The sequence below is a fragment of the Pseudovirgaria hyperparasitica genome, assembly GCF_010093815.1.
Source record: "Pseudovirgaria hyperparasitica strain CBS 121739 unplaced genomic scaffold EJ05scaffold_8, whole genome shotgun sequence".
Classification (NCBI taxonomy): domain Eukaryota; kingdom Fungi; phylum Ascomycota; class Dothideomycetes; order Acrospermales; family Acrospermaceae; genus Pseudovirgaria; species Pseudovirgaria hyperparasitica.
Genome location: NW_022985556.1, coordinates 649714 through 674274, shown reverse-complemented (window position 1 = coordinate 674274; position 24561 = coordinate 649714). Strand labels below are relative to the sequence as shown.

Here is a 24561-nt window from a genome sequence, read left to right as displayed (position 1 = left end):
ATGTATGTATGTATGTATGTATGTATGTATGTATGTATGTATGTATGTATGTATGTATGTATGTATGTATGTATGTATGTATGTATGTATGTATGGTATCTGATTGATTGATGCTGTCTTGCATATGTATGTGGGTTATCCTGATAAGGCTCGAGTCTCTGACGGGCTGGCTGCTAGGTGGATGGATTGGCGGTGGGCGTGCTTAGGCTTGGTAGGTGGGGTTGGGGTATGTGTATGTATGTATATGAGGTGACGATATGATTGGTGTATAGGGTGTATGATGTGGGACTTTATATGATTGGTGTGATATAGTATATGTATAAAGAGGCCGAGGGAGAGAGAGAAAGAGAGGGCAAGAATACGCGAGCTTTACGTAGTAGTATAACTAATCCAGATAGATAGATACTTATTTAAAATTAATACACGTACATGGTAGCTTTCTACCTAGGATAGTACTATATAGTAACGAATACTAAGTATCTATAACTTCTAATTTATTCTATATATACTATTTATCCCTTACATGGAATAACATATAACTAGAAGTTATACTTAAATATATTTTAAAGTAGAGTTAAGTATAAGAATCCCCCCTAGATAAGCAATCCGATAGAGTATATAATATAGTATATACTCTTCTACGTCTTCTCTCTATCTCTTTTATATCTATACTATCTTACTTAAGTTATAGAAAGAGCTAATAGATATAGCTTTTTAAGAGTAAAGAAGAAAATATATTCTTCTTAAACTAGTTATTATATTATATTCTAGTAGTTCTAGAGATAGAGTCCTAGTATATATTATACTAGATAAAAGATTATTATATGTAATAAATTAGTATAGTTCTTATTATACTACTATAGAGTCTATTCTATTTTCTTTAAATGTTTATTAGACTACTCTCTAGAATAAATAGATTAGCTTATTCTACTTGAGGATTAGATTATATATATTTTATCGAGGTTAATTGAAAACGTTGAGTAAGCCATGCTTCACGAGGTCGTGTCTGCCTTGCCGCCTAGAGGAAGCCTGCACATGGATAATACGAATGACTCATACAGATAAGAGTGTCTATCCAATGATCGGGTACACCACTTTCAATGAATTCCTTGCGATCGACCACTGAGATGAGAGCTATCTGCAGGACTCACTCCACTCCACCATGCAGATGGTAAACCGGTGAGGAGCTTGGCATTGTTACTTAACTTTCTCCGCGTCGCCTCGTCGTCTCGAATGCCCCGAGCGATAGCAAAGCGTTGAATCTTTTCTCACGCCATTGAACAATTTTTAAATACTTCCAGCGAGACTGCCATAGCCATCAACACTAACGCCAAACCTTATGCTTGGTCGAGACAATCTAGATATCTCTTGATCGGTCAGTATTAGTGGCGTCGGCGTTCAGCTTTGCACTCTCTACGGCAAACTCATACAAAGAGTGCGATTTTATAGGAAGAACCTATGGCCGCTTTTCATCTTGATGACTGGAAATGGTCAGGTGCAGGGGAGTCACATCTCTTTCGGGAGTCTAAACAGGAGGACCCAATTCAACAGTTTGCTACCTTCGACGAGCAGAGGTACGATGGTGACTCATACAAATTCAAATACTCTGGGAAGCTCCTGGTTTTGAAGAAGAAACGTCCCTCCAAAACTATCATCACGAGGGAAGAAAGCGAAGCCGCAGCAAAGGAGTTCAAAAAATTGAAGATGCTGAACCATTCTCACCTAGTACGCCTCAGAGGATCTTACGCTTGGGATTCCACTTTCGGACTTCTGTTTGACCCCGTGGCAGCCACTTGTGACCTTGCCACTGTCTTGAAGAAGATTGATCGTCTGTCCTTGCCTAAATACAGGCCCAGCAAAGATGACACAGCGAACGACAAAGGAACCCTAACCTCACTCGGCCACAATGGAACTGATTTGACTACGAAAGCCATGCGCGACATGTACTTGAGGATATGTATGGGGAGTCTTGGCTGTATCTCAAGAGCCGTCGCTTACCTTCATTACAACGGCATTCGGCACGGGCGCCTTGCACCAGTGAACATCCTCCTTGGACAAGACAACAAGCTGTGGGTCACTGGGTTCGGAATGATGTCCGATGATTCCGAAGGCACACCAGATCAACCCGGGGATAGTTTACGCGGAGTCTCGTCTTACTTTGCTCCTGAAATTATTCGGCCTGGCCTGACGGGTGTCACCCTTTACGCCGATATCTTTTCCCTAGGGAGCCTTTTCCTCGACATGCTGGCTTCTTGTAGTGGGTTAAGTCCTGAGGGGCAAAAGGAAGCTTTTCGAGGAAACGCGGATCACTCCTATCATGCTAATGTTGAGAACATATTTACATGGTTTGAATCGCAGTGGGAACCCCCAGAGGGAGACTACATATTTGTGGCAACGGAGGTCCGGAAGATGCTTAGCACGGAAGCCGACTATCGACCATCTGCGGAATCAGTCTGTCAGACAATCGACATTCTTTTACCCTCTGCGGCAACGTTTTGTAGCTTCAGCTCTGCTAGAACACTAGCTCAAACCTCTGAACGTTCTTTTACACGCGAGATCACTCTGGCGTATGCTAATACATTTGAAAAACGTCATTGCGTCGACCGAAATCAGTACATGTGGCATGCCCACGTACGTTGCGATGATGAAGCTTTAGAAATCGAGCAAGTAAAGTTCTTCCTAGTATGTGAACTGTCTAATACTTCGCTGCACGAAATAACTATTTTATAGCATGCCAGTTTTGCTGATGGACAGAGAACGATTCAAAGGCGACCATTTGCAGTCTCGTCCAGCTGCTGGGGACCATTCCCTATCAAAATTGCTGTTTTTCTAAAGGATCCGATCTTTTGGAGATACGAAAAAGATCTCGTGTGGAGGCATCCAATAGAACCGATCATTTTCACAGCAAGGCAAGACGAAGGACCAAAAAGACCTCGTGATAAGACGGAAAAAAGGATAAAGGTTAGTATATGGCGGAGGCTTCCCTAGGCGTATTTTATGCCACCTCTACAATCTTGAAATTTGATATTTAAGATCATAAAGATTGCCCCTGTAATCATTCCGGTTTTGTAGTAAATCTTATTAAAAGTTATGGTATGCTTGGAAGAGAGTGAGAGAGTTATGGGTACAAGTGCATTATCTGAATATAGGAGATGAAGAGAATGACGTGGAGGACTATGTGTGGTGTTGAGAGATGGATGTGGGCGTTGCGGTACTGGAATTCAGTGGAATACGTTGGAATAGGTTTTTTTCCCCCTCTTTTCGCATTGTGTATCTCGACAGGGGGTAGGAAACTTCTACAGCTTCAAGCTCGAGAAAGGAAGATGGTGCGTGAAAGGCTCGCACATGTACAGAGGGCCAAGTTCGGGATGTGCAGAGATCAGGGAGTGTGCATGGGGGAGGGTATAGGTCAGATCACAAAACAGAAAAAGTGATATACGAGTCATTCAGAACAAAAAGCAGGTGTCATGTCCAATTACTTCCATTCATTCATCTGCATTAAATTCCTGCGATATGGTCGTATTACATCGTATAAGCCATCCCCGATCAACGAGCAGCTTCTAAAACCTTCATCTACAGCATAGCGGCACCGACAGCCAGGACACCGGCAGCGATGTTTGCGCCGTAGCGAGCAGCCGCACCGGTGTAAGTTGGTGGAGTCGAAGTGGGAGTGGGCTCCTCATCAGATCCAGTGGGGGTAGGCGTAGGAGTAGGAGTGGGTGCAGGTGTTTCCTCTGACGATGGTGCCTCGGATGGTGCTGGTGCTTCGGATGAAGCTGGGGCAGAGGGCGCGGCGGAGGACTGGCCACCACCGTTGGACAGGTTGGCGCAGATGGCCTGGGTGACTTGCTGGGTCTCTGAGCTGATGTTAGGATGGTTTGAACAAGGCTTAAGCCAGATATCAACACAATAGTGGAGAAGGGAGAACACGTACTAAGGGCATCATCGATAGAGCATGCGGCAAGCACACAAGGTGTGGCAGTGGTGGTGATGGCATCCGTCTTCTCACAGCTGCAGGCCTGGTCTTCAACAGAGCAGCCGGCGCCTGTGATGGAAGTGGCGAGACATTGCAGCTGTTATATGGTGTCAATTGAAGTGTAAGATGCATAGTGGTTATGACTTACAGCACAGGAAGGGATATCAGCAGTGGTCTGGCCAGCAACGGCGACAGCGAGAGCGGCAAGTACGAACGTAGCCTTCATTTTGATAGAGTATGTATGACTTAGTGATGTCCGTTTGTTTGGAATTGGTTGGGCCGGTGAATCAAGATGGGAAAGTTTGATGGATGGACTTGTGCTTTGCAGGAAGTTGTCGAACCCCTATGCCCTTTATATACCCAACGAGTACCTCGGTGTATCCGCGACGAAATGAACCTCAAGGCACAGCAGAAGCCCAGACCTACATCACAAACTCTTGAACAGCCCTAGCTACGATATTGAATCATGGTAGCGTCTTGGCTATTTGCGGGGACCCCACAGTTGGTGTCACTATTTTGTGGACGCCACGCGAGTGCTGGGGAAAGCAGCCGAGGCAGGCTATACTGGCCAGTAATGGTGCTGTATCTACAGCCAAACTGGGTACAATGCCGGATCTGATGCATGGAAACGCTGTCAAAGTGTTGGTCAACCTGATCGGCATCTTCCATCTTCAATGATAGCGCTCCTTGTGGCGTATTGACACATCCAGGCCCAGGGCCAGGAACCCAGACAAACATCCATGTTGCTAGAGAGTGGCGAGCGCAGTCCTGTTTTTGACACTCCTGGCGGGATGGCAACTTGACTTTGTGAGGCAGTGACTTCGATGCGCTGGATCTGCAAAATCTCCGGGATTCTTGATCTCCGGGCTTCTCCTCCGATGGTGCGTTCCCCTGCTGCAGGTCTGGGTCGTAGAACGGGAGGGCAACTTTAATAGCTCTAGTCAGGGCTTGTCGCAGGCCATGCGTGACTTCAGTCGATATATCAATACTCAGTATCGTGTCAAAGTCAATTAAAGCGCCTCGGTTCGGGTTCTTTGAAGCAATGGTCAGCGTCTCAACACTTTTTAAGCTTCACGGACGAGTACAGTATCGTTTCAGACTGCAACTCTCATGTTGACTGGGCCCAGATGCATGTCCACAAATTGCGGGTACCTTGTGGCCTGAATGGGCATTTTGGGCTAGATGGACGAGTGAGGAGGTTGGACGACAACAAGACCGATCGAGAAACGTCTGAGATGCGGAGAGGATGGTGCTAGCCAGAAAAGGCACTAGCCTGGTAGCTTCTGCCTGAGGCAACAGTACACTCAGACGTCAACGTCAAGTCTCCTCTCTTTCCACACAAGTGACTCAACTCCAACCTCATTTCTGCCATCTCGTCCATCTCTTTGTATGCCGTGGCCTCCCTACCCTCTCCCTCTAGTACAATTCCACCGCTGGGCTTGGGCGTCCGATCTCATCACACCCTGCGCACGCTCGCCGAACATGCTGACCGAAGACGACAACATCGACATAGGTACATGATCGACTCTTCTTTCGAAACTCATATCGCGGTGGATGCTTCGCAATATAATTGTCACAACTAGCATTCTCAGCATCGCTCTGTCGAGGCTGCTCCTCCCTTGTCTGCCATCAACATCCGCCCGAGACGTAAGTTTGAAGCAGTCGTGACGATGGAAGTCTTAGGACTGGTCCTCCATTAGTATAGTATCAACAAGTCTGCTCTGACGCGACTCCGCATGCTTGCGGTAACTTTCACGTCCTCTCCTGCCCACGTTTTGCGCATGGCAATGGGGGCTTTGCAATGGCCAAGCATTCAGCAAGAGCAGAGTTAAATGAAAGCTGCCTTACGCATAACTATGCTCGATTTTTTTTGGTTCATCAGCTGCTGCGAGTTGCAATGGCGTCAATTTTCATTTTTTTATTGCCACTTCATAGCATACCTGCTCCTTCATTGACATCTCTTTGGGGGAAAATTGAGCGTCCTGACTGGCCATCGACCACAAACTGATCCCCAGAGTTCATGCTCCGAGGTCCTTGAAACTATGTCGCTTCTTTGGAGAAAGTATGAGGTCGCTAGCTGTCATCAGCTTGGATGCGCATCTGCGGCATTCACAAGTACTGTTCGAAATTGACAGGATTATCCAGTGCATACCCGTGGCCATGACCATGTCGCCCTTGGACAGTCGATGCCTCCGGAGTGGTATTATCAAGAGTCAGGGGATACTCTCAGTTTTATACTATCCAGGACAGCGTCACGTAATCTCTCAAACATCAGTATCTATCGTCAAGTTAATTTCTCTTGCGCAAGAGGCATAAGCGCTTGTTCTTCTCGAACTGTATACCGTTCTCATTACTACCCGGGATTTCTCTTTTAGTCTATAAAATATTTCTTGATCTTTACTGGACATATTCTCTCACTGGTCGCCATTTTTATTTCACTGTCAGCTACATGCTCAGCCATTTCCGCATCTAATCTTTGCTCATGTTCATCACTGCTCCCTGATGTCCGCGACCTTTTCGATGCTGCGGCACAAGAGTGTTCTTGGCTCTTTCACAGCTTTTCACTTCCATCAATTGCTTTCCAATCCATCGCAATTCCCGGGTATCGCTTTGCCTAATTTGCTCATCACGGGCATCGAAACGTCATGGCTAAACCCCGGAAGTCGTACAAGAGGAATCGGTTACGCAATTCTGATAGCCACACCGCTGTCAACCCGGCTGATCCCTGTCGTAGTCTCGCGCACGGCCCCTTTCGCGTGAACTGACATTGTTTACACAGCCGAAACTGCCATATAATAGCGCTCAACACTCGTTTAACGATTCACTTTCACTTCTTATCTATAATCTTACACGTCATCGCCGACTAAATGGGATGACTGGTCGATGCAGAATTTTCTTGCGGCCCGTGCCCCAGGGTATTTATACCGCCGCTCCCCCGCCAGCTACAACCATCTCTTCTTCATGCTAAAACCATCTTCCTCTATACCACAACATCGAACAAGTTTCCAACTCTTACTTACCCTGAGCTTCTTCTTTGCCAACCTTCACACCTACCTCAAACCCTACAATCACAGAGATCGTCTCACTCTAGTTTGACCATATCTCCTATTTCATTGAAAGGCTCAAATCTCCGCTTTGTCAAGCTCTGGAGTCTCGCTTGATTGAAAGCTCTGAAAGCTCACACCCGTCCGGCCAAGGTATGTCATTTACTCTGTCGTGTATACAGAACCCAGCTAACGAAACATTCCAGCATCCCGAGATGCACTGGTCGGATCTTGGGTTGTGGGCGAAAGCCCTTGCCACAGCGGTAGTGGGTGGAACTGTTGCCGTCGGAACCGGTGTAGCTGTGCACAATCAGTTTCCTCAAGTCGCAGCGTTCTATCAAGATGCGGCTATCGTTAAGCTGCCCAGCGAGACAGTGCAGTACATGCAAGGAATTGGCCGCAAGTTTCAGAGCTGTGCCATAGATGGCAAATCCCCATCTTCATGCATCTATGGCATGCTCTGCGGTGAGAGCATCTCAATCAGCGTGACAGCCATCGTCAATGGCAACGCTACCTCCGCCCAGGCCACGACGGTTCGCCGTCAAACCGGAGTCAACCTCGCACCACCCCCTCCCACCGCAAATCCCCTTCCCGCCCATGCGGTGCTGGCCCAGCAACCAGAGCCAGCCATTTCATCCTCTCACGTCACCGTGATGATGGCTCTGGGATCGGCGACCCTTCTCGCCATATCGATTTTCTCCCTCACGCTGCTTCGGAGCAGCGTCCTCAGAGAGAACGAGTTGGTCGCCCGCCTGGATCGTCAGGCAGATCAGCTGGGCAGGCAGACTGCGCAGATGGACACGCAGCGGTCAGAGCTGGAGGCTCTGGTCGCGGAGATGAAGAAGGAGAGAGGCCTTGCAGCGGCCTCCACAAAGCTTCAATTCGATCGTCTGCACGATCAAGTGAGCGGCGTGGTGAAGGCCACACGCGAGCTTGCTCTCGCGCAGACGGAAACGCTTCGACAAAGCGTCAGAGAAGCAGTGGAGGCTGGCTCCACTGAAATCCAGAAGTCAACCTCCAGGCAGGTCGACGCCCTGCGAGAGGAAGTCGTCGCCGGCTCTGTCAAGGCCGGTGACGCGACGAAGGAACAGCTGGAGCAGCTCCAGAGGACGGTGGCGGATCTCGCCGCCCTTCAACAACATCGACTCTCGACACCAGAAGTCGAAGCTTCGCCGGCGCCCGTCCCCTCCTCTCCTCTCTCTACTCTCCCTCTCCCCCTCTCACCTGTCCCCTCTGCACCTCTTTCCCCTGCTCCCTCCTCGCCTCGCCCCGCCTCGCCCGGTCTCCCTCTCGCCACCTCGCCTCCGCCCTCCGCACACGTTGTCGTGGTCGCTGACAACGATGTGCCCGCGTTGTCCCTCGAGGGCAACGTGCCTGAAGCACCTCTGGAGTCTAAGCCAACTCCAACCACCGTCAAGCCGGCGTTCATCCCGCCACACCTCCGTTCGCCGTTCCTTCGCGCGAAGGAGGCAAGGGCCGCAGCTGCCCTGAAAGCTGCCGCGTCCGGTGTCGCGTCCGGAACATCACCAAGCTCCTGCCTCTCTTCGGGCCCCCCTAGCAAGGGGACCTTCGTAGGTAAGGAGGAGCACAACTCCGTCGCATCACCCTCCCCGGCTCCGACGTCCCACCACTCCTCGGGGCCCCCTAGCAAGGGGTCCTTTGTAGGTAAGGCGGACAAAGGTAAGGGCAGGGCGCTCGACGATGTGGTGATGCCCTCACGCGCACCCGCCGCACCCGCCGCACCCTCCACCCCGGCCCCAAAGCCAAAGCGTTCGCGCCGCGGCAAGAACGCCCACGCCCAGTCCCGGAACGGACTGGCCTCCTCGACTCCCGCCGGCGCATCTTCCGCCGCCAAGAAGGTGCCTCCGCCTTCAGCCAAGCCCGCCGTCCGCCCGCCGCCCTCGCAGTCCGCCGCGCTCTCTGGCTGGAACAACCCGCAAGTCATCTACGATGACGAGCAGAAGAGAGCCGCTGCGAAGGCGGTTGAGGCCCAGAAGGCCAGGGCTGAAGGACGATCGGTGGGCACGCGTGTCCAGGAGGAGTACATCCGCACGGAGCGAGGTGAGAATGGCGAGCGGCGACGAGTGGCCAAGGAGACCTACTCGCATGACTTCACGCGCAAGTTTGAGTAGAGCCCTCGTCGTCGTCGCGTCATTGCAAGAGCCGGAAGCTTGGGTGGACTGAAATGCATTGCAGGGTGTCTTTTCTTCTGTTGTTTGTTTGGTGTGGTTGCTTGTTTGCGTTGGACTTTTGCCGGGTTTTTCTTTTTCTTTTTTGCTGTTTGCTTGCGGTTCTCGTTGTCATTTGCGCATAGTGCGCTTCAATCAAAAGTTCTGCGTCTTCTTCTCTCCAAGTCGTCTTCTCTCTTCTTCTTCGTGATACCTTTCCTTGTGACATCACTCTCGAGTCTCGCTCTCCTTGCTAAGATCATGTCTCTTTCTACTCTTGAGACATTGCATTTCTCTTCAATGCCAAAGGTACGACTTCAATTTCCATTATCTTCTTCTCCTAGTCAGACCGGACTCTTCTTGGCAACATGAGCGGCTCTTCAGCCAACTAACCCACCGCCCACCACCCTCACTCGTCCACCACCCGTCCAGCACGAATCTTTTCACCATCTCTTAAAGCCCCGACTTATCAACCAGGTTCTAACAAACCATTTGCTCTCAAAGAGGGTATACAACCATAACGGTCACCTCTCCACTCCATCAAACAATCGTCTGCTGCTACACCTTTGCATATGGTAAACCCAGGCAATAGCTCTCTCATGCGTAATGGAAGTTTCGGCTTGTCGGATGCTGCAGCTAGACTCCTGCCAGTTTGTGTGACAAGTACAAATGGCAGTCTGAGGTGAGGGGGCTGTCGAGTGAGCGCAGTTTAAGGCATGTGAGATATGGTCAACTTGCTGTCTTTGATGTATTCTCAGTAGTCACTTTCGAGACCTCGGGAAAGTCCTAGCTGTGAGCAAATATACCTTAGGTAGGTGACGTGAGGTGGCAAGGAAGAAAGGTAGGAAGGAAGGAACGAGCGCTGCTACTTCTGTGTGGGGAGTATGGACGAAAGAAGTACTTCAGCCTTGTTTCAGGTTTCTTCTTTATCACTGCGCCATGTGTGTTTTCTAGACAAAAGGCTGCTTCTAGTATTTGTCGCAACAGCGCCGTAGTGTCCAGCGACACTCAGCTCTGAATTTCAATTCTCAGTGTTCTGGTATTCTATCTACTATCAGAGTAGGAACAGTCTGTTCGAGGTGGATCTTGAAGCCTTCAGCGGTAGAAGCTCGACGATGAGCCTTCTTCTCACTGCTAATCTCAACTCTGACACTGAGCATATGAACTAGCTTTTTGTTTTCAACACGATGAACACTGCAGAATAAGATACATCAGTACAGTACAACGGAACATATATGGCAACGTTTATGGTTATACAATGGTCGAGTGCTGGAGCAGAAGTGAGCACTGCAAAGAGGTGAGCTTTCTACAGATCCCAGGTCGATCAGCGTGTCAGCTTACACTTCCCAAATGCGAAGCATCAACTTCAAACAAAGTCTTTGTTATATTACAAGGTCAGGTCATCCACTTTCACCTCTCTTCCCGTCTGTGGCTTTAATCACGCACCAGCATTCGCTCCCCAGTGTTTGCCTCGCAGATCACTGGTCTTCATTCGCTTATGCCCATTCTTGTGATACCTCGGCGCTGTATCTTCCCGTCAGGCCGCAAATTGCATGCAGATTTTCTCTGCTGGTTTTGGAGTGACTCCAACAATCCTTGCTAACGAACCTTCACCGCTGTTTGTTTTCTATCCTATTCTCGCGACCTTCTCACGATCTTCTCTACATCAATTCTTCTTCTTCGTCTATCTTATCAAGTTCTCTATCTTTATCAGAATGGCTTCGATCGAAACTGTGTATAACCATATTGTCTTACCGCCAAGACTCCCCGATCATCAAGATCCGAGACTGGAAGAAACTGAGGTCGCTCTTTTCGAACGGCTCATCCATGCCTGTACTACACTTCAAGCCTTGCTACGTTCTCATCCCACCGAGCCCTTGGCCACCGTCTCGAGCTCTCTACAGCATAGTCTGCAACTGTCGAAATGTAATCTCGACGTTGATCAAGTACTCAATTCATTTGAAGAGTCGGGCGCTGGTTCAATGGTTTTGTACCACTTGCGAGAACAAAATTCTGCTTTGATTATCAGCAAGCCCAACAGGTATTCTTGATCGCTACTTGTTTACAAACTCCTTCCTAACGGGACGCACAGTGACGGAAAAAATCAGAATATCATCATTGAAGTGTTCGAGCTGTCTCCGCAGTCAACCCATGTCCTCGCAAGCAAAGGCGCTCTTCTTTGGGACTTTCCGGGTCGAGCAGTAGAAGTACCACAAGCCGAGTTTGTCAATCCTCACTTTCGATCCAATCTCGCCAGATACCTAGAGCAGGCCAATAGAGAGTCTCTGAGCTCATTCTCTGCGCGTGCAGACAAGGCGAAAGCGTCGGTTGCCGAGTCCAGAGATACAAAGGATCCTGCTCTCGTAAGCCAATGCCTCATGGCTATTCTTGAAGGGCTAGGCAGCCCCGTGGAGCCAACTGGAATACAGAAACGAGTGAACGATGACGTAAACTTTGGAACGTCGGAGATTCCTTGGAGACGAGCACCATTGTGGCTTGGTCTTAGAGTCACGTCTCAACTACAACTGTACAGGGCACTTGGAGATATGATGGGAAAAACCTACTACAAGCTGCTTGGTTGTGTCCTTCTAGCCGAACTCCTACGCGATGGGTCAGGTGTACTGCATATCGAATTGTCCGTTCTGCTCCGGACCAAGCTATGTCGCCGTCTTGCCAAGCTTGAAGGCTGCGTCTCAGGGGACGCTCAAACATTACTGAACAATGCCCGTGGCTACTTCCAGGACGTCATAGACCAAGCAAACGAAACTTTTGGCAATGCTTGGACTTCGTACAAACGTGTAATCACTCGAAAGATACCGATGTTGTCTAGGTTTGCTAGTGACTCGGATTTGATCCTACCAATGCCCCGCAGTAAAGCATATCTTGAGGAGCGCATACGATCTCTTCATTTCAATATTGATCTCGTGCAATCCTTAAATGCGCAACCAGAGTTTAGCATTAAGATGGGAGAAGCGCACATCGAAGCCGAGCTGTACTATAGCCTCGCTCTAATGGAAGATCACATTAGGTGCCGCACCCTTCGCAGCCTGACCTGTACTGTGTCACCTGAAGATAGGGTTATCAGCCTCGCGAAAGACATTCTCGGTATGTTCGCGCGGATTGAGCCGCTCCATCTTGGTCCCGACCAGCGCAGCATATTTGTCCTGAGTGTATTCGATCTATGGGCTGAGATGGACAAGTGGCTTGCAGTAGCCTGTCCTCTCACCGTGCAATATGATATTATGTTCACACCAGAACTTCTTAATGTATTACAACTTTCACTCCGGATAGATCAAGAGCGCCTTCGCGTAATACAAGAGTACATGTTCGATCGAAAGCAGAATTGTCGTTATCCGGGAAGGAACATGTTGAGTTCAATAGACGACCAATGCTTTGCTGTAAATTTCGTATCTGAACAACCAGATCTACAGGCTCTCCGAGCAAAGATACAGAAGACCAGCACAAAACGCCGCGTAGCCAAAGAAAGGGAGTGGGCTGAGGCATGCACCGAGTATGATATGCACGCCAAAGGTGCCTCAAAAGGGTCGTGCGTCTGCAGGACTGACATGAATGGAGCTCGTATCGTCAAGGGTTGTACCCGTTGCTGGCACTGGCGAATGCAGAAGCGCATGAAGATGACTTGCCATGAGGACTACTTGTCCGCCGACGAAGTGCAGAGCGGTGTCACTGTCTTTGAGCTAGGCACTCCACACCACATTGAAATGTATCGACAGGTGGTCTGGAAGATCTTGCTTGATCTGGCATACCCAGGTAGGCCAGTGCAGTCCTCAGTCCCTTCCATGGAATTGGACAACTATTCACAATTAGGGCCATACCGAAGAAAACGATCTACGTCGATTACGCTTGCCTCTCAGAAGAAGTCTTTTCTGCAGACACACTTCAGCTCACAAAGAATGAAAGTTGAGTTGAAGGATATCCTCCTACCTAATGGTCTCAAGTTCGCATACTATGACTCGGAGGCGAAAATATGGGTGGATGACCTCAACCTTCCACCTACGCTACAGCACCTCTTTGGTATCCATGTTCCTCGATGTATCATCAATACCGTCATAGAAGTACCCCAACACCCTCCAGCCACTGTTACAGGACCGAGTTCATATGAGATTGTCGCTGGACAGACTAAATGCCCAGCAGGTATTTCGAAGATGGAATTCGCATCTTATCAGAAGTTGCTGTCCACTATGAAACTACGGTGGATGGCAATACTAGTCGAACTGAGCTCTACTAATATCAATTTCAGCTCTGAAGACACGATGTTAGTTTTGACGCAACTTTCTCTGCAGGTCGGGCCTTTGACTAAGGTCAAGGGAAAGGCTATGGATCATCATCACTTCTTACAAGAGTCCCAATTTTGCGAATGCCTTCTCGAAGCTCTTGAACAGAAACTCTCCATTATTGAATCCAATTGGCGAGAGCACAATTGCATGGCAGTTATCATTATCTTGCTCTTGCGCGTCATTGAAATGTCCCCGAAAGCATATCGTACGATTGCCTTGGAGCTACTAGGAACGGCACGGAAAACAACTTTGAAGTGGGCAACAATACTTCGAACACAGATCATGAATGCAACGGATCCAAGCACTGTCGACGTAGCTACGACATACGGGTTTTGGGCTGCTATCCTTTGTCGTCGTACGTTCGCCCATATGGCTAGCTCAGCCACAGAAATGACCGCCGAAGATGTCAATGTCTTCATACAGGCATCTTTAGCATTAAGAGCAAACTTTGTGGTTGCTATCAAAGACCTACCAAGCTCTTTGCAGAACTTTGCGACTGCTGACCTGAAAATGGTTCAGGCGCTCAGACCTCAACTTGTTATTGCTTTGCTGCTGTATCAGGTCGAAGTTGAGACAGCTATCAAAGCGACATGGGGAGAGCCTCACTCCGTAAGTGACCGAAACGCCACTTGGGTACTTCAGTTGCCACCATACGAGCATTGGGTCACAGCAGTATTTCGCCGCCAGCTTAATGGCAGAGTCGTCGAGGATAATATCCAATATCATTTCCTCGAAGGCTACCTCCTTGTGAATGGCAAACCTCTTGGGAGGCTCCCTAATGAGATCAGCTCATCAGCAGATGTACAGGATCTCTTTGGACAACAACACTTGTTAACATTCCCGGCTACCTTCAACGGTATGAGCTATCGTCTCGGAACTAGAATGCAAGGCCACGAAGTATACTTCGGTACAAAAGGGGACAGAGTCATCATTCAAGCCTGGTCAGAGGATGGTCTGCATGAGTTTATACCTCGGCGGCTATTCAAAGATGATACAGGATTCGATTTACCCGCCAGCCTCCTTGACGACTGCGTCCACTGGCTGAAACTAGACTCCGGTCGTCTGGAGACGCGACGAAAGCCTCATGTCTGGAAGACAATCGCGAGTGATTGGGTAGTCGACATGAATTCTGCTACCGCGAAGCGCCGGTGTGTCAGATTAGTTAGCCCACAGTCCAGGCTATTCTCCCAAATTACTCAAATCTTCGGCGGCTTCGAAATCCCGGAGCGGATCACCGCCTATCAACCTGCTCGTGGAAGTTTGTGTGTAGAGCTTCGCTATCTAGATCTGACGTTCTTTCTTAATCGGAATAGACTATTTGAATCAAAAGAGCTCCAGTCTGAGATTGACCCTAATCAGGACCCGGGTACATTCTATGGATTGAGGAGCAAAATCGTTTTACGAAACCCGTTGAACTACGAGCAGCGTAGCATAATAACATCAACCGGTCCATTAATATTTGAGCGGCAAGGCATGCACGTTTCCGTCACAGCAGCCAGCACGTCTACATATGCGCGATTCAATATTGACAAAGTCCTGGGTCGCTTGACCTGTGCCCCGGAGCCTTTGTTAATCTATCTCAAGGCCAGATATCATGCATACACGTCGTTCGTATTGCCAGATGTACTCACTGGTCGGACTGGACAAGAAGAGGCTCTAGCCATATTGCAATCGGGCCAGGCTTCACCCTGGACTTCTCTAAATTCGGTGCCTATCTCAATACTCGGCGATATTGCGAATCTTTGTCCTTCTCGTGAATTTTACCCCACGGGAATGAAACGACTTCAGAGGTGTACATGGAAAGACGACTTGACTGTCTCAATTCAAGGAGATCGCCTCTTTGACGCCGTGTCATCAATTCTGCGTCGCTCTCAAGAGTTAGATTCATTCATTCAAAATACAGGAAAAGATCTGTATACACAGTCTGAGCCTGACTATCTGAGAGATCGCGCAATTTGTCAGAGACAACGCTTTGAACGTGCCTCAATACTGACTGAGAACAAAAGCCTCTGTGTGGATCTGAAGTATCCAAGCAGGGACAAAGCGCTCAGTGAAAATAGAAGCACCGAGGTCTACCAAACTGTGGTCTTGTTGTGCATGAAGGAGTTCAACCTAGATCTTCCTCGCACTCTCGCACAAGTCTTTGAGAAATTTCCTCTGATAGGTGGTTTCAAGGACGATCTCAGACACGAGACCTTAACTCTGGCTACCGTTATGGATGTTGACCTTGGTCAACAATGGGGCAGCCTTGCTCGCATACTCAGCCACGCCAAGGGTGTGTTCAACTATGACAATATGTATCGACTTGCTGTCTTATCATTCAACAAGAACCTAAGCATAGACGCCATTCAAATGCTAGCTGCGTTTGCGCGTATCCCCGAAATGGAGAGTATCACATGGCCCGAAGAAGACTCATACACCGACTTTAAGCATCACGAAGTCCCTAAAAAGAAACCGCTACAGGCACTCATCCTTCAGAGCCACCCAGCCCCAATGGGCCGAATGCAAGGCAGGAGGTTCAAGAGGGAAATCGAAGCTGAAGACCATCACGCGAAGTGTGTCGCAGAGAGCAAACTAGTGGCAGACTTCTTCTGTAGGCAATGGCCCACCACCGAGTTATCTATCGATGGATTCGAGACAACTATCATTGATCTGGAAGATGCTTTGGAAAGAATTACACCGGAATGGGAACGACTTTCTCGGAATAGAGGGCTATCTATCTTCGTAGATCAGGTGCAGTCCATCCTGGATAGATATTACAAACCCCTCGCTTTTACCACTCCTCATGTCTGGACCGGTCAGTACGTGGCCGTTCATGAATCAAAATTACTTCCAGCACAGTTGACCCCATCCCTGATGACCCTTGCGTCTGATGCAAGCTTGGAACCCCAGCCAAATAAGGTCGTCCACATACCCTTTCTAAATCAGGTCACAGACACTCGGAATGGACCATCTGGCCCACAGCGGCCAGCGCCCGTGGAAAATGACCGGACTGCGATGGAAAAAGAGCTTGAAAAGATACTCTGCAACTTCACAAGATCCTTTAACGATGTCAGGGCTAGATATGGAGCGGATCTTGAAGCTAGTCTGAGTGTCCTCAGAAATCGAGAGACATCTTCTGGTGTTTTATCGAAGCCGCCGAGCCTTGAATTAATAGGTCTCAGTATCAATAAGACGAGTGAGGTCTTGAGTGCCCTGTTCAAGAGCATGAGTCATTCACTTGATAGCAGTATGGTCACTTCTGACTGGCTTCGACGTGGAGGTCTCTGGCCTTGCTCTACAACTACCTCTCTTCTTGAGTTATTAAGAAGTTCGACTTTGCAACTCATTAATAAAGATCTTCGAGATCTTCTTCTGGAGTATGCAAGTCAGCTTGCCACATTACAATGGCTGCTCAGAATGCAGGACGCAGCTTTGAAGTCTGACCAAAACAGTCTTCTAGAAGAGTGGAAAAATCCCGGTCACTATGGATGGGCTCCACGCGACCATACCGAATGGCTCTTGATGGAGGCTGAGAGTAATTTATTGATACGTGGAGAGCAACACAACGTAGCAAAGGAGGTGATACACCCGAGGAATGGAAAGAATACGGTCTTGCAGCTCAACATGGGTCGTGGTACGTGAAATGTAGTCCTTTCGAATTGCGTCTGTTGATTTCGTGCAGGTAAAACTTCTTGCATCATGCCGATGGTCGCTGCGGAGCTAGCGAACGGAAAACGACTTGTCCGTCTCATTGTCCCGAAGGCTCTGTTGTTGCAGACAGCCCAAATTCTCCAGTCCCGCCTGGGGGGCCTTATTGGCCGCCGAATCGTTCATATCCCTTTCTCGCGTAGAACGAAGACGACAGGCGGTATTCTAGGCTTATTTGAGAAGCTTCACAAAGAATGTTTGAAAGACGGCGATATCATTCTAGCTGCTCCTGAGCACTTGATGTCATTCAAGCTGAGTGGCAGACAGCGATTAGTCGATGGGAACTTGAAAGAAGCCATGTATATGATGAGATTTCAAGATTGGCTCGACCAAAACTGTCGAGATGTTCTCGACGAATCTGATCTTTCCCTAGCTGTAAAGACACAGTTAGTATACCCGAGTGGCAACCAGGTTGCTGTTGACGGTCACCCTTATCGTTGGAAGATAGCTCAAGAGCTCCTTGCTATGGTACAAGATCAGCTACCAGCACTTGTCAGGCAGTATCCAAGGCACATAGACTTCGTCGCTAGGGGAAAAGGCTTTCCTCTGCTGTATATTCTCCATGAAGATGTCGAAGATGCCTTGAATAAGCACCTCATTGAGCAAATCAGCGACATGAAGACGCCTTTGCTAGAGACCAAGAACGAAGTTCCTCTTTGGATGGGCTCACAGATACGCCTAATCCTCAATAGCGAAGAGTTCGAAATGACTGCATTCGAACAGATTTTAAAGTATTTCAAAGATCCATTACGCGCCAGAAAAACGCTTCTAGCATGTCGTGGGTTGCTCTCGTGTAGGATTCTCTTGCTGTGTCTGAAGAAACGCTGGGGCACTCAATATGGACTACACCCAAAGAGAGATCCGATTGCCGTACCATTCGAGGCCAAGGGAGTACCTTCAGAGCAGTCTGAATTTGGGCATCCGGACGTTTCGATTGTCCTGACAATATTGTCTTTCTACTATACAGGCCTTTCGATCGAGCAATTTAGACAGGGTCTCGGATTAGTCCTCCAGGCCGATGACGCTGCATTCGAGTATGACAGATGGTCAAATGGAGCCGCTTTTCTACCAGAAACTCTACAGCACTGGAGTGTAATCAACCTTGACGACAAGATGCAGATTCACCATTTGTGGACATGCCTAAGACACAACCAAGGTGTACTCGATCACTTCATGAACAATTTTGTCTTTCCTCAGCACGCGAAACAATTCAAGGTCAAGTTGCAGTCGAGCGGTTGGGATCTACCCCTATTTCCGTCTAACGCGGCTACGACGGGCTTCAGTGGCACCAACGACAACAAGATACTACTGCCTCTTACAATAAGCCAGAATGATTTGCCTGAACTCCATCAAACTAGCGCTGAGGTCTTAACGTATCTCATCGATCCACGCAACCGGAAATATCACATTGCTGAAACAGGAGGGAGATGGAGTACAGAAGAAGACTTACTTCATAGTTTGAAAGCAATGAAAGTTCGAATATTGATTGATGCTGGAGCGTTCATCATGGAGATGGACAACAAGAGCCTCGTCGAACTTTGGCTCAAGATTGATCATGAGGCTAAGGCGGCTGTATTCTTCGGCGAGGACAATCGGGCTTGGGTGCAATATAGAGGTGGTCGGAAGGCTCCATTATTGGCTACACCGTTTGTCGACAACTTTGAAGGTTGCTTGGTTTATCTTGATGAAAATCATACGAGAGGCGTGGATATGAAATTCCCATCAGTCGCGCGAGGGGCATTGACATTAGCCCTTGACCAGACAAAGGATCATACAGTCCAAGGTAAGTCTTTCTCCACATTCTAGTATGAGTATCGCTTAGCTGATATCCCTTAGCGGCAATGCGCCTCCGAAAGCTCGGCACTACGCAGTCCATCGTCTGGATAGCACCTCCACAGGTTCACCAGAGTATTGTGGATTTCTGCAAGCCCCGGTCAAAGGAAGAGATAGATTCATCCCACGTGGTCTCGTGGCTCCTAGAGCAGACCTGCCGATCAAATGAGCACATGCAAAGTCTCTTCATCGCGCAAGGCACAGACTTTTGCCGTCGCTTTGATGCAGTTGCGAGAAATAGAAATGCAATCACAGACATCAAACAGCGTGAAAATCTTCTAGACGCCATTCAACATCCAGAGATGCAAACTCTCGAGCAGCTTTACGGCGATGCAGAAACCCCTGAGCGAGTCCTTCAGCAGCGCAGCTCAATCAAACATCCCGCGCTCCAGCCTTTTGTTGACGACTTCAATCGCCGCCAGAATAGTTCAGCCATGGTGGATGCGCAACGTACGTCTGCTTTAGAGGAGGTTGAACAGGAGCGCCAAGTCACCCAGGAGATACAGGAGGTGCGGCAGGTTCAAGCACCGGGGCATGCCACGGCATTAGTATTCCCTGGACTACATCCAGCCATAAAGTCTTTTGTACAGACTGGAAGTCTACCTGACGACTGTGGGTATTTCAGATCGCTAGAGGTGTTAGTCCAGACAAGCTTGGGAAAAGCGCATGGATTAAGCACAGCAGGTTCGAGGGTCTGGGTGTCATTGGAGTTCATGCGGACAGTGCAAAGGAAAGGGAAAGCGGGAAAGGACAATTTCTTGGTAAGTATCTTCATAGAAACATTGAACTTGAAGAATGGATTGCTGATCTTCATGCAGCGTCCCGTGGAATATCTCCTTTTCTCTTCCAAGACGTACACTGCACTCGTCATCATTCCCGAAGAAGCCGAGGCAGTGCTTCCTCTCCTGTTCTCGCAGCGCTATCCAAGCATGCATCTGATCACATACGCTGCTCCAGTGTCTAAAGGCATGTTGAGATTCTCAGATCTTTCCTTTTACGCCTTCCCAACTCTTCCTAGTGGACTGGTGATGCCTCGATGGCTAACAACCGAGCTCGGCATCCTCGCCGGACGTTTGTATTTCCACTTCAGCGAGTATACATACATCAAGAACTTAGTCACGAGGGATGCACATGGTGCGAACGAAAGCAGTCAGGCGAGTGATTCCGGCTCTCGCAGCGTGACAAGCAACACTAGCACCGAGAGTCTCTCGGCAGCGGATAGCACGGAGCCTGTCCTATCTCTCTGTCCTAGGCCCGCACCATTTCTTCTTTCATATCTTGCTCTTCGCCGTCATGGACAAGATATTTTGAGTACACCGATGGGTTACGTTTGCCAAGGACGGCCCTTGACCGAAAAACACGCATTCTTCGCGGGGGGTGGAGGTGTCGCAGTTTCATCGATCGCTTCCACTGCCAACACTGGTGAAGGGATGGTAAGAGGCGAGTTCAGTGAAGAAGAAGAAGACGGTGATGATGATGATGATGAGGAGGAGGAGGGGGAGGAGGGGGAAGAGGAGGATGATGATGATGACATTAGTGGAAATTATGATGAGGACTAAGGCACAAAATGAGAAGAAGTGATCTCACAATGGAAAAAAAAAATACAATTATGGTGTAGATCGCCACAGTATCTTCTCTCAAATGATGGATACAGAAAGGGCTCTTTTCGGTCAGTTCACGAATATATCGGTGTAATGTTTGGGAAGTCATGAGATCGTCATACTAGCGAGGATTGTAACATCCAAAGAAAGACTTTTGTAAATGCTGTGCAGTTTTTAGTCATGGCTACCACGAAATTCTTTCTTTTTCTTGTCTTCTTTGTCGGCACTCTTCACGGAACACATACATCACTTTTCGTTCAACAATTACACACATAAGCAGCCAGGCACAACAATCACGCTGTTTCCGACACACCGAAATTACTCATCCCAAGCAACAATATCTCGCCCGATTATATAACACAGTGAAACGAAAACGAATCTATCTTTCCCTATCCACAAACACCACATTACCCCAATACCCTCTCGTACGCAATCGCAATCGCAACGGTATATAGCGCATGAATCCCACTTCACCTTCTGACCTATTTCAAGCAGCTTGTAGCTTACAGTAAAGATATATAGCCCACCTTAATCTATCACCCATCCGACAGTGTAGGATACATTCTAAGGACTTGTGACGAGTGTAGTTTAGGTGGTATGGGATCCATACGCTGCGTTATGCGGTGGATCATTGAGCAGTAATAAGCTCTTCGGGGGCACGGGAGGACAGGAGAGAGCAGGATGCATGGAGTGACTGACTAGTTTAGTTCACTCTAACCCCAAACGCGTGTGAATGCATGTAGAGGACTTCCAGCGCCAACGAAACGGACGGAGAGTAACATACATACATAGTAAGCCCTCAGAGTAAGTTATTCAATGAATGTGAGAAGACAAAAGTGTTAGATGTCAGAATCTTCCTTGATACCAGCAGTCATTGCCCTTCGTATGTCGGTCTGAATACTGACGCTTACGCTGGTTTCGATGTGCGATTGATGATCGATGAAGCGCTAGCAGCAGGATATGGACTGTGAATCTGAATATGAAGCACCCTAAAGTACAACAATGGTTGGTGGGACTGGTGTTACTGTCTGACTCTCGAGTACGTGTCCAGGACATAGTTGGGGGGACTACATTGGCTTTCTCTATGATACAGTTGTAAGAGAGCTCCTATGGCTATCAACCCAAACCAGCCAATACACCTTGCATGACGGAACAGGATCCCGCCCATCGTAAGTCTGCTGTAGTAATCGAGGGAGTTCGATGCTAGATACGTTGCTTGCAAATGGAAATTTATTGTTAGTCGTATAAATCTTCATTTTACCCCGAAAGGAGTCCGGTAGAGGAAGGAGGCTTGTTGAGATGTCAGGGCTTCTTGAACACTGCCCTGATTGCTGCATCTCACGGTCTTATAAGGATTCCAGCGGCAGGTGGTAGGAGACTGGCTACTGACGCGCTTAGTATGAGGCACTACCTATATCATACCCGACTCTAACGCAGAAGGTACCTGAGCTTGCAAAAGTCCCGAGAACGACAAGATGATAGGGTGAACATGACCGATTGAGTACTATGAACAAGGCAACGGCTAAACAAATGACAAGATTTCGGACGCGAGTCCGCTTTACGCAAGCGGTGAGATTTTCTGGAAAACGGGCAAACAAGCCCCACTGAGTTTCTTTGATCCGGCCAATGAGAGATCTGGACCGCCACTGGTCTCAGTTTTCCTGGAACTGTACGTTAGCCTACATCTGAATAGAGCGCTATAATTAATTAGTCGCTGCAACGTGAACGGCGGATGCTTGTAACCAGTTGCGTGCTTTCACGATGCCTTTGTCGTCTTCGTGATTTTGTCTGACCGGCGAGATCTATGTCTGTAACGAACAAATCCTAGAACATCAACATGCCTAATCTAGCGCTTCCATCAGTCTACATCACGATGCAGCTTTCGCCTCTGCACTCTCTCGGCCACCTGCACACCTTTCGGATATCCTGACCTACTCCAAAGCATGCCAGCAGTCGAACTGCTCTACGCACGCGACGTGTTCGCTTTGACAGATGATGAGCTCGAGACCTATCTTGCCTCGACCTCGCAGGGCGTACATCATGAGTTCATCGTCCGGGATCCTGAGAGCTTATTCCCGTTTCCGCTTGTGTTTAAAGATCGACTATTGTGGGTGTATAGATCTTATAGTCAATGCATCTCTGACCTCCATTCAGGGCCGCATCAGCCCGCTTAAACAAGAAGCTGAATACGAAACCGGTCGATGTGATGAACCTCACAGCTCGTTTCTTATCACTAGAAACGGTTGAACCCTCATCTCGACTTCCTCACAACTTACGCGCTGCTTCAGGCAAGTTTTCAAACCGTCATATCTTCCTCTAGCTCTCGTTCAAACCTTGCTTACAAATTTTATACAGGCAGCCTCGCTCTCATCAACAGCTTCTACCGGTTCGACCATCGACGAACCACCCTGCCAGTATGCCCTGAACCAAGAGGAGATTGCATACAATGAGTTGTTGAAAGATGGTGGTCGTCCGATTTTTCCGATAGAGAATCTAGATTTCGAAATACAAACTGCCGAATCGACCCAAGGAGTACTGGCATTCTTCTACGACTACCGACAGCCAAGCTCAATTGACATATATCGTACGCAGTTGTATCACTGAAAACAATTCCGCAAAGAACAGCAATTTGTACGAGAAGATGTTGTCGACCCCAAACGAGAACTAAACATTTTCAGTCAACGCCGTAACTGGAGTTCCCTTATTTTATAGAACGGCCTAAGGATGCCAATAATTCGTTTTGAATACTACACGCGCGTCATGGAAGACTATCTGCAGCGTACCGCATGTCTGAAAGAGACCTTACATCTGATACAGGATATCTACAAGCAAGATCTGCTAAGCACCTCGTCTGGATGCTTGGGTTGGGAGCAGAAGGAGCTTGGCTTTTTGAAGCCCTCAGTTAAGACACTCAGGCTGTTCGACAAAGAGAGGCACCATTTAGACTCTTCCAATATTCTTTACCTTTCCGAGACTATCGACTCACTCGAGTCTTCAGAGTCACGTAGGCACGCACGGTCAGAAGAACTGGCCTCGAAGCGCCGGACCGTGGATCTAGCCATACAAGCATCAGAGACAAATGTAGCACCAAAATCCGACCAGTCTGCAACGGTAAGCACTTGGAAGTCCAACAGGCTGGATATGGTGACCCGAGAGCTCGAACGTGTCGAGACTCGGGAACAGGCCATCAAGAGATACCTCATCAGAACGCAGAATTTCTGCGACATGATAAAAGGATACGCACACCGTCAGCCTCTAGTAAATTGGATACAGGAACAGGTCCCGCTTATCAAGGCGGAGGTGGCAAGCGCCACGGCTTCCATCGTAGTGGCACCCTCTTCTTCAAACGTCCCAGCCTCTGTGAAAGCTGAACAACAGGGTATTATGTCCATGAGGTTGTCGCCGCAAACTACAGCCCACACAAAGAAGCGTGCTAGCCCAGGTGCGGAGGTGAAACTGCAGGTCTCTCGGAAAAGTCGCAAGGCCCGCGCGACTGCTAGTCGTGTCGAATCTCTGGAGCAAGGCAGAGTGGGGGTAGAAGTTGTTAATAATACTCAGTCCACGAAGGCCAGGGGCACTAGTCCAGCCGTTGAACAAGCTGTTCAGCAACCTCGTCGTAGTGCGAGGTTATCAGAGAAACACAGATTTCTCATAGAACCAGCGACAACCAGAGGCTAAAGCCAGCCTAGGCACGAGGAAGGCCGCGCCAGAGAGGACATTTGCAAAGAAAGGTCCACCAAAGAGGGGCCCACCAAAGATGGGTGCGGTAAAGAAGATTTTGCCAAAGAAGATATCTTCGGAGGATGGCCCTCAAAATACACCGCCAAAGCGCACTACGAGATTCTCCAAAAGAGACAAAAAACCGAAAATCCGCAGCAGAAGATAGTGAAACCTCATGGAACCATCATAGTACTTCCATAAAGCACGTGTATGCACCGAGTGCTTTCGTGA

The 24561-nt window shown here is 48.6% G+C and overlaps 8 protein-coding genes across 8 annotated transcripts; 6 read left to right on the top strand and 2 right to left on the bottom strand.

Annotated features, from left to right (window-relative positions):
• Positions 1-1236: 1236 nt before the first annotated feature.
• EJ05DRAFT_476288 (kinase-like protein) lies at positions 1237-3468 on the top strand. Its single transcript, XM_033743995.1, has 3 exons — positions 1237-1375; positions 1450-2682; positions 2731-3468. Exons 2-3 carry the CDS (start codon positions 1459-1461, stop codon positions 2986-2988), a joined length of 1482 nt encoding a protein of 493 aa, XP_033600465.1. The 5' UTR covers positions 1237-1375; positions 1450-1458; the 3' UTR covers positions 2989-3468.
• On the top strand, positions 2942-3503 carry EJ05DRAFT_374172 (uncharacterized protein). The gene has a single exon (XM_033741176.1). The coding sequence runs from the start codon at positions 3153-3155 to the stop codon at positions 3432-3434; it is 282 nt and encodes a 93-aa protein (XP_033600464.1). The 5' UTR covers positions 2942-3152; the 3' UTR covers positions 3435-3503.
• EJ05DRAFT_374171 (uncharacterized protein) lies at positions 3504-4312 on the bottom strand. Its single transcript, XM_033741175.1, has 3 exons — positions 4125-4312; positions 3935-4073; positions 3504-3857 (listed from the first exon to the last, which is right to left on the bottom strand). Exons 1-3 carry the CDS (start codon positions 4200-4202, stop codon positions 3574-3576), a joined length of 501 nt encoding a protein of 166 aa, XP_033600463.1. The 5' UTR covers positions 4203-4312; the 3' UTR covers positions 3504-3573.
• Positions 4313-4423: 111 nt separating this feature from the next.
• On the bottom strand, positions 4424-5148 carry EJ05DRAFT_500529 (uncharacterized protein; the record flags this gene model as incomplete). Its single annotated transcript, XM_033747009.1, has 2 exons — positions 4424-5008; positions 5077-5148. The coding sequence occupies 2 exons, from the start codon at positions 5146-5148 to the stop codon at positions 4424-4426; spliced, it is 657 nt and encodes a 218-aa protein (XP_033600462.1).
• Positions 5149-7175: 2027 nt separating this feature from the next.
• Positions 7176-9152, top strand: EJ05DRAFT_510858 (uncharacterized protein; the record flags this gene model as incomplete). Its single annotated transcript, XM_033748207.1, has 1 exon — positions 7176-9152. The coding sequence occupies one exon, from the start codon at positions 7176-7178 to the stop codon at positions 9150-9152; it is 1977 nt and encodes a 658-aa protein (XP_033600461.1).
• A 1339-nt stretch (positions 9153-10491) lies between these two features.
• Positions 10492-21000, top strand: EJ05DRAFT_464946 (uncharacterized protein). The gene is made up of 5 exons (XM_033742761.1): positions 10492-11229; positions 11281-17102; positions 17151-18959; positions 19013-19770; positions 19828-21000. Exons 1-5 carry the CDS (start codon positions 10742-10744, stop codon positions 20566-20568), a joined length of 9618 nt encoding a protein of 3205 aa, XP_033600460.1. The 5' UTR covers positions 10492-10741; the 3' UTR covers positions 20569-21000.
• A 1553-nt stretch (positions 21001-22553) lies between these two features.
• On the top strand, positions 22554-23214 carry EJ05DRAFT_500526 (uncharacterized protein; the record flags this gene model as incomplete). Its single annotated transcript, XM_033747008.1, has 3 exons — positions 22554-22717; positions 22765-22913; positions 22970-23214. 3 exons carry the CDS (start codon positions 22554-22556, stop codon positions 23212-23214), a joined length of 558 nt encoding a protein of 185 aa, XP_033600459.1.
• Positions 23215-23370: 156 nt separating this feature from the next.
• EJ05DRAFT_500525 (uncharacterized protein) lies at positions 23371-24531 on the top strand (the record flags this gene model as incomplete). The annotated part of the gene is made up of 2 exons (XM_033747007.1): positions 23371-24236; positions 24300-24531. The coding sequence occupies 2 exons, from the start codon at positions 23371-23373 to the stop codon at positions 24529-24531; spliced, it is 1098 nt and encodes a 365-aa protein (XP_033600458.1).
• Positions 24532-24561: the final 30 nt, after the last annotated feature.

Bases quoted from the DNA above. Each gene is read 5' to 3' on its own strand.
- EJ05DRAFT_374172 (XM_033741176.1), top strand. From the start codon at position 3,153: ATGAAGAGAATGACGTGGAGGACTATGTGTGGTGTTGAGAGATGGATG.
- EJ05DRAFT_476288 (XM_033743995.1), top strand. From the start codon at position 1,459: ATGGCCGCTTTTCATCTTGATGACTGGAAATGGTCAGGTGCAGGGGAG. The intron at 2,683-2,730 runs GTATGTGAACTG...ACTATTTTATAG, and splicing joins AGCAAGTAAAGTTCTTCCTA to CATGCCAGTTTTGCTGATGG.
- EJ05DRAFT_464946 (XM_033742761.1), top strand. From the start codon at position 10,742: ATGCAGATTTTCTCTGCTGGTTTTGGAGTGACTCCAACAATCCTTGCT. The intron at 17,103-17,150 runs GTACGTGAAATG...GATTTCGTGCAG, and splicing joins GCAGCTCAACATGGGTCGTG to GTAAAACTTCTTGCATCATG. The intron at 19,771-19,827 runs GTAAGTATCTTC...ATCTTCATGCAG, and splicing joins CGGGAAAGGACAATTTCTTG to CGTCCCGTGGAATATCTCCT.
- EJ05DRAFT_374171 (XM_033741175.1), bottom strand. From the start codon at position 4,202: ATGAAGGCTACGTTCGTACTTGCCGCTCTCGCTGTCGCCGTTGCTGGC. The intron at 4,074-4,124 runs GTAAGTCATAAC...ACCATATAACAG, and splicing joins CTGATATCCCTTCCTGTGCT to CTGCAATGTCTCGCCACTTC. The intron at 3,858-3,934 runs GTACGTGTTCTC...ACATCAGCTCAG, and splicing joins CTCTATCGATGATGCCCTTA to AGACCCAGCAAGTCACCCAG.